This window comes from Calypte anna, chromosome 7 (assembly GCF_003957555.1).
Source record: "Calypte anna isolate BGI_N300 chromosome 7, bCalAnn1_v1.p, whole genome shotgun sequence".
Lineage (NCBI taxonomy): Eukaryota > Metazoa > Chordata > Aves > Apodiformes > Trochilidae > Calypte > Calypte anna.
Genome location: NC_044253.1, coordinates 27,985,053 through 28,001,376, shown reverse-complemented (window position 1 = coordinate 28,001,376; position 16,324 = coordinate 27,985,053). Strand labels below are relative to the sequence as shown.

The 16,324-nt window shown below is 40.2% G+C and overlaps 1 protein-coding gene across 10 annotated transcripts in view; it reads right to left on the bottom strand.

The window, feature by feature from the left end:
* The window catches only part of LRRFIP1 (LRR binding FLII interacting protein 1), a 102,454-nt gene that overhangs the window by 31,722 nt on the left and 54,408 nt on the right, over positions 1 to 16,324 (bottom strand). For 5 of the 10 annotated variants that reach the window (XM_030453910.1, XM_030453911.1, XM_030453903.1 and 2 more), the window contains exons 4-9: positions 14,195 to 14,242; positions 12,687 to 12,731; positions 12,136 to 12,186; positions 10,379 to 10,411; positions 6,207 to 6,263; positions 4,920 to 5,000 (exon numbers count right to left, since the gene is read on the bottom strand). The exons of 3 other annotated variants lie outside the window; for them this stretch is intronic. In XM_030453910.1, the coding sequence (XP_030309770.1) occupies positions 4,920 to 5,000; positions 6,207 to 6,263; positions 10,379 to 10,411; positions 12,136 to 12,186; positions 12,687 to 12,731; positions 14,195 to 14,242 (315 nt within the window). The remainder of the gene's footprint in view (positions 1 to 4,919; positions 5,001 to 6,206; positions 6,264 to 10,378; positions 10,412 to 12,135; positions 12,187 to 12,686; positions 12,732 to 14,194; positions 14,243 to 16,324) is intronic. 2 more of the 10 variants (XM_030453905.1, XM_030453906.1) reach the window with 2 other exon arrangements.

The following is a 16,324-nucleotide window of genomic DNA, read 5'->3' as shown; positions in this document are numbered from 1 at the left end:
GAACAGACAGCTTGAATGTTAATCTGAAAATTAAGGCAAGCAGTAATTTCAGTTAACGAATGGAGTGTTGATTCAATTCTTAAAATGACAGAATACTAATGATTTATTTACATATCTTAATATACCAGTCACAATAAAACAAATTTTAGTCTCAATACAAAAGACTCAATCCTACTACTCTTCAAGACCTCTCAAGTTCTCTGGTGATCCTTTTCCCCATGTTTCCAATATAGTGAGCATTTAAAATGCTCTACAGGGCAAAGAAAGAAACACCAATCAACGTGATGACTGAAGCTGAAAGAGACCATCTCAGAAGACTGTCTATCCATCCTGCTTTTCCAACACCTGCAGTCCTCATTTCCTGCCAAAGAAAGTGTTTTAATCCTTGAAGGCAAACATCTAGGCAGTGGTGCAGAACAGAAAGGGCTGACTTGTTGCTGACAAGGACAAAGAATGTGCAGCTACACTGTTTTGTTTCCAGAGGTTATAATGCAGTGGAAGTAGAGAGGGGAAATGAAAATTTGAAGAGTCAGGAAAACAGAACTAAAACTTATTCTGGAAACACATTTTAGACTTACCCCCCCACATATTTTAGAGTAGCAGCTTTACACTCCATCATGTATTTAGATGTAGTTTAGAGGAAGATATATAAGCATATATAAAAGATCATTTTTAAAACATTTAGAACAGAGAGGAATATAAAATGTTTGTGGTTTATTGGATATGGTTGTTTTCAGGTGTTTTTTTTATTTTATTTAACTAGTAAAGGAGTTCAAAGACAGAATAAGCAGTGGGCCCGTAGACCAGAATTTAAAAATAAAACCAGACTGGCCTTATTTTCCCCCCCAGCAGATACAACAGCAGCAGCTGATGTACTGCCTGACACAAATGGCCACCATGACACAGAAGCCCCATCTGAAAAGAGGTGAAGGCATTTCCTGCCTTCTAATATGGGAATGCAGTACTGCAGCCTCTCTTTTTTGAAATGAAGCAATTTTTATTGTCATTACTCATACTGTTTTTCCCCACAAGTGACAGAGCACTCCACTCACAGGAACATGTATTTCGAAAACATTGTCAGAAGTTGCCCAAGACATTGCTACAGAAAACAAATCTAAGAAACAAAAAACCAAGCAAGTCACACATTCACAAAAATCCTTTACTTCATGCAGGCAGGTAAGCACTAATGATGTAACACTGGGGAAGTTTTTTTCATTTTGTTTTTTAACTTCATAATTCTTCATTTTTGAAAGAAGAATTAAGCCTTTGAGAAGGAAGGGACTTTATGTACCATCTTCCCAAGTGCAAACCAAGTGGAAGGCAGAGCTGAAAACCTCTCCCCATGGGGCTGGTAAGTGCCTAGTGCCAGGCTCTGTTGGCTAATGGTCTCCATGAGATCAGGCATTGTAACAGCAGAATAATCACTGCTTATTACTTGGTAGAAGCTCACAAAAAAGGTGCTCATAGTTGTGCCTACAGCAGCAGGCTATGAATCTCACACAACATCCATCTTAAATGTTCCTGGGCCCACATAAGGCTGTGTTCTGGTACACACAGAGGGGGACAGAGACAAGACAGCAGGGAAATGCAGAATCATAGAATCACAGAATTGGCTGGGTTGGAAGGGACCTCAGAGATCATCAAGTCCAACCCGTGATCCACTACCGCTGCAGTTACCAGCCCATGGCACTGAGTGCCACATCCAGTCTCTTTTTAAATATCTCCAGGGATGGAGAATCCACTACTTCCCTGGGCAGCCCATTCCAATGTCTGATCACCCTCTCCGTAAAGAAATTCTTTCTAATATCCAACCTAAACTTCCCCTGGCACAACTTAAGACCGTGCCCTCTTGTCTTGTTGAAAGTCGTCTGGGAAAAGAGACCAACCACCCCCCTGGCTACACCCTCCTTTCAGGTAGATGTAGAGAGTGATGAAGTCTCCTCTGAGCCGCCTCTTCTCCAGGCTGAACAGCCCCAGCTCCCTCAGCCTCACCTCATGGGGTCTCTGCTCGAGTCCCTTCACCAGCCTGGTTGCCCTCCTTTGGACCCACTCCAGGACCTCGATATCCTTCCTAGACTGAGGGGCCCAGAACTGGACACAGAATACATCTTACAGCATGAGAAGCAGAGGCACCATACCAATAACTCCCACTGTATATGCTCTTTTCATACATAGATGCTCATAATTAACAGACTGAGTCAGAACAGGACTGGCAGACCTGGTTATTGGTTTGTCTGGAGCATTACAAGCTAACAAGGTGCAGCATGAAGGACACAGGAATGAGCAGAATGTGCAAGGCCAGGCACACCTTCTGTAGGCAACCCTGAGTTCATCACAAAATCAAGAATTTCTGACCATTCTCCCAGTCATCAATTCAACTGCTTGCACTGCCTACCAACACAACAGAACATGAATTTTTAAACTGTTGAAATCTGTTCAACCTTAACTGCTGGCCATCTGGGGGAAAACTCACACCTGACAAACTTCCTTTACTGGCCAGTTTACTAATAAAGTAAAAGAGATGGAAGATGCGTATTTCAAGACTGTCTGCAGCATATAAATATATGGCTCAGGGAACACAGGGGGAGTAGGTAACTACCTTTAAGCTTTGAGGAAAAACAAAATCTGAGAATTTCATTTGATAGTTGATACAAGAGCAGTTCAATTTGCTTACAGAAACTTTCACACAGTTTTTTGCTGGCTGTTGTACAACCAGAAAAAATTGATGTTGCCTCTCTGGACTGCTCCTGCACCCTCCAGTAGTGAAATAAACTGCAGACAACTGCCTCTATCCAGAGAGAAGCCTGTGGCAGCATCACAACCCCATGAGCAGTGGTGCCACAGACAGGAATAAAAGGGAGGATCAGCAAGCCCAGGTCTGTGCAAACAGCACTGCACACATGCATGCAGATGGATCAGACACCAGAGTGAGAAACAAGTGGACCCAAGAGGAACAACAAAGGCTGTAAGAGTTGAAGCTGAGAAAGTTGGTTTAACTCAATAGTGACAGAGATTGAGACTATTAAGTAATGTTTATTCTTTATTACTGTGCTGGGTGCACAGGGGATAGATCCACCCAACAAACACACCACTTGGTTATCCCCTTACACTCTTATCCTTACAGGTCATACATATCCATTACATTTCCATGCAAGAAGTGGGGTTATTCAGATCATCTCCCACGAGACATTAACATAAGATTCCACCCATTTCCACATGCACACTGTCTCCTGGTGGTCGTGGGTGAGGGTTGTTGAGAAAAAGGTTCAAAATCCTGTTCACGGGGCACTTTTAGCCCCAGGACTTGAATTTTTGCACTAAGGTGAGAAATGCTGATGAAGCAAACCAGAACTATGTGAGTCTGGGTTTTCTCTAAACCTTATCAGCAGCACCTCTCGTTTGCCTTTGCAATAAATCAGAGGTATCCTGCCTAATGATGCCCTGCCTGGAAACATCCTGCCTGGCCATTTCACTGTTCCTGTGTTAGAAAGCTTGAACCCTTTGCATCAGAAACCACACATGCATGGCTGAAGATGAGTAGCTTTAGTATTGGTGTTCAGAGCATTACTTCAACCAACTCTGTAATTTCTGGTTGGCAGGGCATCACTGTACAAGGCGGGCTGAGGAAGACAAAAATTGTTTTGTATAGAAAATGAAACAAAAATGGTGCCTACAGCAGAACTAACCATCTTAGTAAGAGATCAGGCTTCTTAAACTAGAACAGAAGGAAACTCAGTATAGCGACTAATAATCATCTGTGCCCTAGAAGCATTAGAACTTGATTCCCTCTCTACTAAGAATACCAAGCAGACACGTGCATTTCCTACAATGAAGGGAGGATACTGCCTTATGCAAAAGTAAAACACTCTAATTTAATTCCAGGTAGTTACATTGTTATTGTCTCACACACCTTCAGACAGAGAGGGTGTCTCTCCTCACTTAAACCAAAGCCAGAAAAAAGAGCTATGACATACTAAGACCAAAATGTTTTAAGATACACATTTTAAGTGTTTCACACAGCTGCAGGATCATCTTTTGTCTACTTTATAATTGGATTCTATGATCCTGATGGGTCCCTTCCAACTCAGCATATTCGACGGTGAAACAAAAATGCAGGGAAAATCCAAATAATTCTGGGAGAAATTGGGAGTAGCTTGTCAGAGCACTGTAAGACAGATGACTGCTGTTAGTAATCATCATTCACAAGATGCAGCAATTAAACTCATAGACTTTAATTGCTGCACACTGTATCTGGCATAATTAAGTGCAAGACATACTCCAGCAGTGGTCCCCAGCCCAGAGCGTGCAGGCAAAACCCTGCTGCAAGTCACCCCCCTCCTCCACATCCGCAGTGCTCCTGTTGCTGGCCACCTCAAGGGACCTCAAGGTGATGTCCTTGTGATGTCCTTGTGCTTCACCACGCCAGGCAGGCTGCAGACCACTGCTTGAGCTCTGCCTGGCCAGTGCCAGGCTGGCCAAGCTCCCCTGACTGCACACAGGGGACAATCCAACCTCTTGAGGGATTCTGAATTTAGTAAAGACTGGAGTGTCTTAAGTTTGCTACGCTCACACAGTGAGCAAAGAAGTAGCCTCAACTCAAAATAAAAAGCTTCAGTTGTTTAGGATCCCCTTATTTTTCAAGACCAATTGAAGCCAAAAGCAAACAAAATAAGAGAAAGGGAAGTACAGCAAGGAAAACCAGTTCCTCTAATTTTAAAATGTTTTAAAACAGCTTTCCATTACTCACTCCAATCTTAAAAGGTCTGATTTGTTGTTTTGGTTTTGTTTTTTTAATTTTTACTGAAAAGAACTACAGAGAATCTTGACAATTGGTCCAAACTCACTCCTAAGTACAAGAGGTTGTATTATCCAAATGAAGACAGAACAAGTCCCGGACAGAAAAGCCACAAGCCACAGACCCAGTTTCCATTCTGGGAAGAAGGTTGAGATGTGGAAGCATAGCCACTGTTGTGAAGACCCAGATCAGAGTAGTAGGAAGCCTGCATTAATAACAAACAAACAAAACCCTTGAGAACTCAGCTTTGTAACATGAAGGATTTTCTAAATTCCTTTAAATGGGAAGGGAAAACTAAATCAGGTGCTTACAAATTGCAGGGAGTCAAAGTGGTCAACAAAGATGTATGTGTGAAAACTGTGTGTCCCATTTGTAAGGCTGAGATATTTTGAATAAACAAAAGGCTTTTCCTGTATCCCTACAGCATCTTAGGCACAAAATATCCTTTTTGTGTTCTTTCCACTGAAAAGAATTAAACTCCTCCCATTCTCTCATATATTCTCACTGCTATCACCCAACATGCTACAAGAGCCTGGTTAGATGGGACTTGGACCACATTTTGCAGCTACAGTGTACAAAGCTGGATCTCCATGTGGACATCACTCCATTTTGCAACTTAAAACTAGATACCTATTTTGGAAACAACTATTTATCAGCAGACTCATCACTTCCTACCTGACCTAAAGAACTTTGCCTCTTCTCTGTTCTTCATTATTACTTTGGCAACGTTTAGACTTAAGTCCAGGGCTTTTGGAGAGAGTATTCCTAAAGATTAATGCTACTGGACTGGAGTCAACTGGTTTTGGAGTTTCAGCTATTTCAAGTCACCCCCAAACTCTCTTATCCCCCTTCTAAATAATGATTAATCTGATTTATCAACAAAAACAGCAAGGAATTAATGACGTTGATGTAATTTTGCTTCACATACCTTAAGCCTCCTCTGCATACACTAAACCTTAATACCACAATGATTTAAATTATATAAATGAAAACCAAACAACTTTTTTTCCCTGAATTACTTTCTTACAGATATTTTGTTCTGCCTGCAGTACTTGAAGCTCTGGAGTGCATCATTAAAGAATAAGAGCATCGTTTTTCAGAAGTACAACATTACAAAATTCCTTCAATTTTTCAAGTAGTTCAGCAGGAGTGGCAGCAACAGGACCTATTGTTTTCTTAACAGTTAAGGCAACAGTATTTCATTTTCTCTTTCCACTCATTGAAAAGTTTTTGGCGTTTTGGTTTCTTTTTAATAGCTTATTGCTGCACCTCCACATCTGAAAAAACTGCAAAATCCACAATGTGCAAGACAGGAAAAAACCTGTTTAACCACAGGAAAAAGAACTGCTAATTAGCTTTACCCCATTAAACAGAGCAACAGATTTTAGAGCAATATACATTATCTACTAACCCTGCTAGATTTTCTACTCTGGGATGATCCATACAGATCTTCCTCATAACCACTGGCCTGTTATGGAAGGAAAGGAGAAAGAAAAAAAAGGAGAGAATGAAACTGATGCAAAAAAACCCACCAAAGGCAGGGACAGAACTTTTCAAACAGACACCAGGAACAGGAGGAGTGCAGGATTAGGTCATGATTTCAAACACAAGCACACGAACACTTTTGTGTCTGTCAGTACCTGTATGCCAGCCAAAAATGTCAAGGATATTCCTGCTTGCCTTTTTTGACCCCTTTTTCCTTTGTTAAGAAACATTTCAGCTTCCCCTATTGTTTCTGCACTATAGTACCTACCTCTTCAAATGCTCTCGGAGGGGAACACAGGACAAAAAGGGGACACATAGTACATGAGACTACAATAAAAGGAATTTCAACACTGTAGTTACTAAGACCTCCCAGCAACTAAGCAAGTAAAAAGCAGAACATTGTAGCAAAAAAAATTAATTCTAAGTTTATATTTGGAAATTCAGTTAAGTAAACATGCATGAAATCTTTTTAGCTTTCTCCAATTACATCAAAATTAAACCCAGTGACCATCTGCACATTCCAGTATTTCACGTGGCAGTCCAGACACTAATATGAAACTTTCATATTAATATTATTACAAAAATTATTTTTATCTTTTTATTATAATATTACTATAATATAATATTTCAGTAAGAACTTTCAGTGGGTTCTGCTGGCCTTCCTCATTCTCAGTAGCTCTGCCTTGCTGTCATGAAGGTGTTTTCTCTCAAAGGAGGAAAACCAGACAGGCTCAGAACCAGCAATTCACAATCAGGGTGAGATGCTCTTAAGTCCTTACAGCAGCAGAGACAGGAATAAAAAAAAACCTCAGATTTCTCAAGCAATTCACTATTCTGGCATCACTTCATGAGGCCTGCTTTAACATAAAAAATGAGAAACACTCTGTATTTGGGGTGCATTGTTGTTTGGTTTTTTTTCCCATGGAAATAGAATTTCTATTCAAATGAGTTTTTAAAGTCCAACTTTGAATGTGTTCTTGAAATGAAAATTCACTAAATCAAATCTGAAACCACTGCCAAGCAAAATATTTCTCATACATTATACAGTGGATTCCATCAAAAATTAAACAAATTAACTTAGAAATCAGTTTACACCCAAGCTGGTAAAGCAACTTCTGGGAAAAGTTTAGACTTTCTACTGAAATGCAGTATTATCACCACAAATGGAGAGCAAACACCCAGTTTCTTTTTTCAAGCACTGGTGTGAAATATTTCTATAGCTTTCTCACACAGTTTGGCTTCTTTCTACTTTTTACTAGTTTTTTGTGGGTTCCTCGAGTTTCTCTAGCTCTTTATTGAAGAATGGTTAAAATAAATCTTCAGTAGCTGAAGCTGAAGCCAACACTCCAGGTGCAGCCTCAGCAGCATCATGCAGACCCATTGCACTCACTGATCCTTTTGTTTGTGCACTAAGGAATTCAGTTTGCATTTTTTCAGCATTGTCACAATGACTAAAAGTGAGTTCAGATCATTATCTGAACCATTCCTGTGCAGAATTCCTTTGTAACAGTAGATCTCGTTTTACCCAAATGTGGTATTCATTTATTTTTCAGTTTTGACAAGTTGTCTCCTATTCATCATCAGTGTTTTTGACCTAACCTTGCATGAAACTCCCTGTGCTGGGACAGCTGTAAAGACAGACTCCTGCAGAACTGCTTTCACCTTCAAAGACAGATGATGCTGCCTTAGATGGAAACAGACCAGGTAAGATCCTTTCCAGCTGTTTCAGTTCCTAGCAGAGTTATTTTTCAACTAAGTGCACATTTCTTTCACAACAACTAGATATTACTCAGGGTTTCATTTAATGTCATGTAGACATGCCAAGAATCTTATAGCCAGGTCACAGTCATACCTAAAGTTCTTCCTTTATGCCCTACAACTACCCTCCTTAGGGAAGTAAGTTTAACTGACCCTATTCATTTTCCACAAATCCAGGTTACCTCTTTTATAATCCAGGTACTTCAGAATGTATTTGTTTAGTTTGCAGTGTATCTTTCCAACTGAAGCCCCATAGATCAGGTCATTTCCCTTTGTCATTATGACTCTATTTCTCCAGCACATATTTTTGAAGGCAAATGCTCCACACAATTCTTGAAGAACAGGGTCAAGTTTATCAAACCATGCTTGCCCTTGCTCTATGTGACATTAAGATGCTAAGTATCTGATCTCAAAAAAAGAATAAATAAATCTCTATACTGGAGAGGCTACAACAACTTATTCTTCGCATCCAACTGACCCTATTCTTCTCTGCATTGTCCTCTTGCTTTGAATGGATGGAGAAACTTTGTCACTGCCATCATGGTTATTTATACTTAAAACATTTTTTACCTTCGACTGTGGCTAATGCTGCTTCTTTCTCAACCCCACTACTTCCACTTCTCAGGAAATTCTCTGCTGATTTCCATTATACTCAAGAACCCCATCCCAATGAGACAACCTCTTTCTGTGATAAGTAGCCTTTCCTCTGCAGTAGCAGTACCTCACTTTGCCTCTTTCCCTCCCTGGAACTGCTTCCCATGAGATTCACCTAAAGACTTGACTGTGTGAAAGTACATTTTTCTTTACTTTCAACCCAGGTTTGCCTTTTAAGTGTTCTAAGCAGTGCCCTATTTGTACATGTGCTAGGAAAGCCCTGATACTATAAAGAACTATGAAAAGATGCAGCCTTTGCTACATATATTTTTAAATAGTTTTACCTATTTCTGTGCAATGTTAAAGCTTAAGTTAGGCTTTGAGTTTTCCAAGATGCTCTTTATGTAAAATACTGATGTGTTTGCATTATACTCCACTTTGCAGATGAAATAATCCTGAGGATTCTTGGAGACTCAACAAATCCTGGTTGTTACGCTGTGTCCTTCACATTAGACTGGTGACCTCTTATACATAAGATACTTGCACATATTCTTTGTCCTTTAATCAAGAGGTGGAAAAACCTCTCAGTTACTCAAGATACATTCTGCTTCAGAGTAGTTTTTCTTTTTGGTGCTCATAGTCTCTAATCCAGCCTGCAGTGCGAGTAAGAACGCAGGATAAAACAGTGAGTGTATGTGAACCCATCCACAGCCAGGCATCTGTGGCCAAAAGGATCAGTTCAACTTTCCTCTAGCTCCACAAAGCATGGCTCAGTAAACACATTAAAAAAAAATAAAATAATCAAATCTCAACGTCAAATTACCAATTGTTAGAAATATTGTTAAAAGTTATAATAGTGCTATTAAATTTAGTAGCCATGGGTAAAATCATTTATGCTTGCTGGCTTGAGTCAATAAAAGAACTTCCAGCTGTCTATACTTCCATCATCAGTGCATCCATGCAAAATCCAAATGTGTTTTAACTATTTCTGTATGTGGGTCACTCACAAATAGATACATCACCTTCCTCATTCGAAACAGGGAAGGGAATGGAGGAGAGTGAAAAAGCCACTCTATAATACTGCTCTCTGCAGTTTGCTTCCTGCAGAATCCAAGACACCTCAGTCTCATCACAGTGCTGTCCCTAACACAGCACTGCTAAGAGTATGAGGAAATTTTGTACACTGAGCTTGAAGTTCCAACACTTCTGTGTTCTGCCTTCTGTGCCATTTCTGTTTTTCCACAAATTAGTTTTATCTTAATGTGTTCAATGCAAATATTTGCTCTCAAACTTTTATTGCCTGCACAGTTTGATTTTGCCCTCCAAAGCAAAGTTAACCACTTGATACACAAGCTGCAGCCTTGACAGTCAGTATATTTGTTCTGTCACCTTTGCTAGATACATTCAGAGTGAGTTTGAGAGAGTTTTATTCCCCTGTAGAGTTATGCTAAGATCAAATCAGATATACTCAAACAGAGAAAGTTTCTCAGGGGAAATGAAAGCTCTTCTGCTTTGTCCTATGGTAATTACTGAATTAAACCCAGCCTGGATCACTCTGATCATTCAGCACTTCTCATCTGAACTGCAGAGTAGGCAAGGGAAGCAGCATCTTTACATCACAGACCATGAAGTACATCAGGATCATTTTAGCTCATCCCTAATCTCCCATTAGCTATCATAACTGGTGTTAGTTTCTTCTTCATTATTAGTTTTTAACACACACTGCAACTTGCAGACTATTCTTACCACTGGGTAGGTGTTGGCATTTTGCAGATGAGACTGTAAGGGCATTAGAGAAAAGAAAAATCAGAATACAAAGGAAAACACTGAAACAAGTTATGGCAATAAAAAGAATGCTCCAAAACAAACAAACAAAAAAACCAGATACGTAAATCACAGCTAAGGAACTTTAACAATGCACAAAGCCAGATGTAAAAAAATTAGGAACAAACAAAATAAGGAAAATGTGCAAACTCCGTCACGAGTAATTAACAATAAAACGATAATTCTTGTTGGATGGTCTCAGATTAGAGACAGAGAGCTGAGAAGTGGGCAAACAAGGACACCTGTAGTAGAAAAGAACAAGACTGAAGAGGCTCAAATGTCTCAGATGACACATGATGATGTCCATGATCTGTGTGTGATAGAGAATCGAGTTTGCAAAACTCCTGAAAACAGGAGAGACAGGGCAGTCTGAAGGGTTCTGGATGAGCCACAGAACCACCACTAAAGATGCTCCCTCCACTCTCACAGCTGAAGATCTCCCAGCAGGAGGCAGAGATGTACTCAGCCCAGCATGGAATCAACACACCAGGCCACAGCAGTTCAGACATCCACTTAGAAATTATTCCAGGAGAAAATCCAGAGTAAAAGGCACACAGTTTAGGATGGTGGTAAAGTTTTGGGGAGAAATAAATTTCTGGTATTGGCTCATTTCATTGAAAACTTCCTGTAGAGAAAAGCAGAGTAACTTCCAAAAGCAACCCCTGACACCATCACCCCCTCACAGTGCAACAAACCCAAGTGCCAAACATGCAGGATCAACAGTCAGAAAATGAAAATCTTGTAGGCCAATGACACCAGCATCCTGCAATTATGGAAGGAGCCTTCAAATATCAAAAAAACAAAAAACCCAAGATAATTAAAAATTTTCCAACTAGTTTTCTAAACTCTTTGTGGACACAAGACAATAGGTTTTGGTGCTTTCTTCATGCTAAAATATCTCAGAAGCCAAACTGAACTTTAATCCTCAGAGGCAATTTTTTAGCTTGGTTGTTGCTTTTTGTTTGGTGGTTGGTTGGTTTGGTTGGTTTTTCTTTTACTTTTTTGCTTTGTAGAGACCCACAGGAAGAACCAAACCTTCACAAGCAGCCAGGAAGATGTGGTCAAACTACTAAAAGCATCTACTGTAAACCCACACTAGAAAAATAATCATTGTATGTTTTATCAATCCCTTTCGAATAAGCACATAAAAGATACATTAGGGTAAATTTCAGCTCAGATTGGCAAACATTTACTTCTTTCTTTTACTTTCTTCTACAGTTGAAGGACAAGTGAATTAGGGAAGGAAACTCTGCCAAAACTCTTGACCTGTGCAAGCCCAAGTGTCAGTCTGTACAAGACCATTCACCAAATGCCATCATTTGGTGCAAGGCATTCATGGGGACAGGGGGGGAGTCTGCAGATACCAACATTTTGGAAAAGTATTTCCTGCAACAGTAACAGTTAATTGCATTTAACAGGAAGGTTTCTATAGAGCCACAGGCTCTGCTGGAGTTCCAGTGCATCCAGACCTGACAGCTCCCCTAGCTGACAGAATTACTGACCTACATGGACAAGAAAAACCCAAACAAACCCAAAACAACACCCCGTAAGCTTTGAACACAGACATGGCAAGACCTTGGAAGGACAAGTCTATCAGAGTTCTATAGCCAGCTTGGTGGCACAGGGGACAGCAACATGAGCACACAGGCATGCACACTTAAATTGTACATTTTACCAACCCTCAGGCTTCCACGGCTACCTATTGACGTGTGCTCATCTTCATCCAAAGCCTATCAAAAAAAAAGTATAAAGACAAGAAAACAATGAAAAGAACACAAGTAATAGACAGTGAGGAAATGCAGATGGCTTTGATGGAACAAAAGCAAAGAAAAGACTTACAGAATAATGGCCTTTAAAAAGAATTACAATAAACTATAAGCAGAAGTTAAATTAAATTATACCCTGCCCAAGAAATACTGTCAAGCATTGTACTACAGGGTGAATGACAAGTTTGCTTGGGTACTCCCTGCTCTGTGCTCTTAGCCCATAGTCTGAATAAGCACATATTAAAACCAGCAAGCAGGTTATTTCCCACCCCTTCTTCCCCTTTATTCAAGCACATCTGCAACACCTCCCAGGGCAGAGAACTCAGGAAGTGGCTTTGGGGTTTTCACTCAGCTGGGACAGGGCGTGTGGGGTGTCTTTTCTTTTAAAAAGGAAATATCATATAGATCTGTTTTCTCAACTTGAAATGTTTAGCTATAAAGAAAATGCAAAAGTAGATACTAACCGAGGCATTCCTCCGGGCTCTACGGGAATAAAGCTCACTGTCTTCCTACCAAGGCAGGACAGAAAAACAAAGAGTGAAGTCTTGAAAGGACAGATACTCTAGGACATAGAGCACCCCAGCAACGTTTGTCAGTGAGGTTTAACCACATAATGGAAGGTGACACCTTGTCAAGTCAGAAATTCCCTTTTTCCCTCATTTGTGACCCTAACTTTATTTCCCTCCTTGTTATTCTGCTACAGGAAAGTATTGACTTTATTTTGAAATATAGAGACACAGTGATGTCTCTATTTGTATCTCAAAAAACTGTTTCAAGTGCATCTCTCTGCATCTGGGAATCAGTGCTTTTGTAATTAAGCTTTCCAGCCTTCAGTCCTTCAAACTAAATCTTTAAAAAATCTTCTACTTGAAATAAGGCAGTAGGGCAATTGTCTCTGGTGAGTAACCCAGAGGGGCACACACAGCACCTGTGCTCTGCTCACAGCCTCTGTGACACCCACCACTGCTGCATTCTGCAGTCTGGGCTAACACTAGGAAGGCTGGAGGATGCATTGGGTTTTTTTACATGGAATTTAGCAACAGTGATAGAAAATGGGGGAAAAAAGTTTCAGCATTGTAGTTAGCTGGTTCGCACAGGTGAACTGATTTCTAAGTGAGGGAACTACTAATAATATAGAACTAAGCTCACCAAGCAAGGGTTTAAAGAGACTTAATGGCTTATCTGCAAGACTGGTGTATCTTGGGTGGATAGTTGCTCCATATGGCAGCAGGCATTCAAAAAGGCATAAGGCAAAGCAGCATTTATGCCAATCAGTTATCAAGGGTCAGGGAATCAGGAAGTTTGAAAAGCTATCTTCCACACTAGAAGTCAGATGTTTAGTTTTGTTTCTTTCAGGGTGCATTATTCAGCTTGTAGAACAAGGCCATGAACAACAGTTTTCAGCTGGTATCTCTGGTAAAGCTTATAAAATCACATTTGAAAGACATTCGAAGTCAATGTCTTCCAGCCCTTTAGCAAATTCTTCGTCTTATTTTATAGGTGTTAAAAGTCATGCTGTTAATAGTCAAGTCTGTATCTGGTACCAACTTCACCAGCTTAGCAAACTGTAAAATCCAAGACTGCAGTGTCAGCTGCCATAGCAGCTGTAACACAAAGGTGACTGAAGAGCATGGAAAACAGTTGGATAAAACTTAACTGAGAACAGATTTGAGAAGAAAAACTGTAACAAAAATGTACATATATTCCTTGTACCCCAAGGGGCTTTAACAGCTCTAGATGCTAAAGTAATCTTCAAGCTACAGGGTGGAGACAGAGCTCTGTAAAAAGAGATGGCTCTAGCCAAATCCTTGCCAGTTTTAAGCTGATGATAGATCACATTTCAGGTATTGATGAAGCTGTGAGGATCCTTGTGATAAGAGTGGAATTTACATTTCAAATACATTCCAAATTCTATAAACTATACAAAACTTCCACATGCAAAAGTTGTTTAGCTACATCGATCAAGGCCTACCATCCACTGCTCGATGTCTCCCCATTTAGTATCCAGACCATAATACCTCTACAGACAGAAAAGGGAAAAACCAGAATTTAGATGAGAAAGGCAAACAGAGAATATTCAGACGTGCATTGCCAGGCTTCAGCCAAACCACACAGCTCCACACACACAGAAATACCAGGGAAAAGCCACACTGAGTGCCACTAAAGCCCCCTGCCCCCTGAAACACTGCCTGGCAAGGGGAGTGGGGCTGGGGGTACTGCCAGGGTACTCAGCAGCTGCTTCTTCCTCATTAGCACAAAAGATCAATGCTGTGGGGACAGAACCAAGGAGCATAATGAGTCTTGAATTCCTGACCCATTTAAGTCAAGCCTCGTTACAAGGGATCCAAACACAGAGCAGTTTTGGGATGAAAAATGCTGCCAAATCATGCTTACTGTTTAAATTTGTCAAACTGAGAGGACAAGCTCAATACAATACAACTAATTCTGTATTCTTATTTGCTTTATTCAGATCTCCTTTTCAGAGCACAAGGCTTTTTGCCTACGCTTCTTGACAGTGGTGGTGTCAGTAACAATGAAAAAGAAGAGGACACACTTCATCAGTGTAGGCACAGCTGGAAAAACCTCTTCATTTCAGTACTAAATGCCATGCCTTTTCTTAGTAGACTGCCTATTCAGAACTGTTTCTCAGTTCACAATTTTTTTGCACAACATTGGGAACTTCTCAATGACCTTGCATTTCCACCAGACAATGAATTGTTCAAAAATTCTCAAGTTTAGCAGGACTTTTCTTTCTCCCCAAATACGCATTTCAGATCTTGTCTCAGGACACTTTCATTTCTAATGGTGACCGTAACATTCCTGGGTGCCTGAAGCACAGTAATTGGTGCTTTGAGGGGAATAAAAACATGCCTCAACTTGCCAGCTTTCCTAGAGACTTGAAGAGGCCAGATTATCAACAGCCAAAACTTAGGTAATGATAAAAAAATCAAGAACCTGTTCTGTATTATATTCTGCACTTAGCACTCATTCAATGGTACTAATGTAAGTTTACTTTCACCCTTAAAAACCTCATTCACTGTTATTAATAAACTAGAAAGAACACCTTTGTGTTATCAGTCTGTTCTCACTTCAGGGTTCTTCCTAAATTATTCACTGTGCTGCAGACTTAAGGAGGAATCAAACATCTCTCTGTAACAAGGAAAAGAGGCAACAGTTCACCAAGTTTTTTAATCACATTTCCTGCTTTCCCTGCAAAGCATCTCAGTGTGTGCTCAGGTACATGTAACACCCCTATACAAAGTCAGATTGCACACATATGAAATTTTTGCTGAATTAGAGTGCATGACATGAACCACTATTTATTTGAGCACTACACACTTCCTTGTAAGAGCTCAGGGCAGTTACTTCCAGGCAGAAGTGTAATACCCACAACAGCCTGTGGTAAAATTAACTTTTAAGGACATCATCTCCTGAAAATGACCCTTCAAAATTATCTGGACTCTGTTCAGGATCATATATGTGACCAGAACATACCAATTACATGCTTTGTAGTAAACAAAGGTTTGCCCCTCCACACCCCAAGAGATGTATAACACATTCTAATACTAGAAATCAGCTGAAAATATACACTATGAAAATGAAGAATCCTTTCTCACATGTAGGAAGGATTCATAAACAAGCTGGTAATTTTAAGGTCTGCTGCTTCCTTTTCCTGCTCTAACAGAGACTTCTGAATTCAGTCTTGCAAAAGGGAGATGTGGAAATACCCCTTAAAAGACGAGGTATGTCATAAGTTAATTTCCACTTAAGTCTTTTCCTTCACCATTTAAAAGTATTTAATTACATGCTTAATATCCCCCAAAAGTGAATCACATAAATTACAGGATAGTGTAAAAGACCTCTAAGATCACTGCATGCAACTGCAGCCCCCCCAAAAAAACAAAGAACAAAACAAACAAAAAACACCAAAAACCAAACAGCCAAACAGACAGCCAAAAAACCCCAAACCAACAATCAAAACCAACCAACAAAACACAACAAACAACACACAACACCACCCTCCCACTAGAGCATGTTACAGAGTGCCTCATCTACACCTTTTGTGAATACTTCCAGGGATAGTGATTCCACCACCTACCTG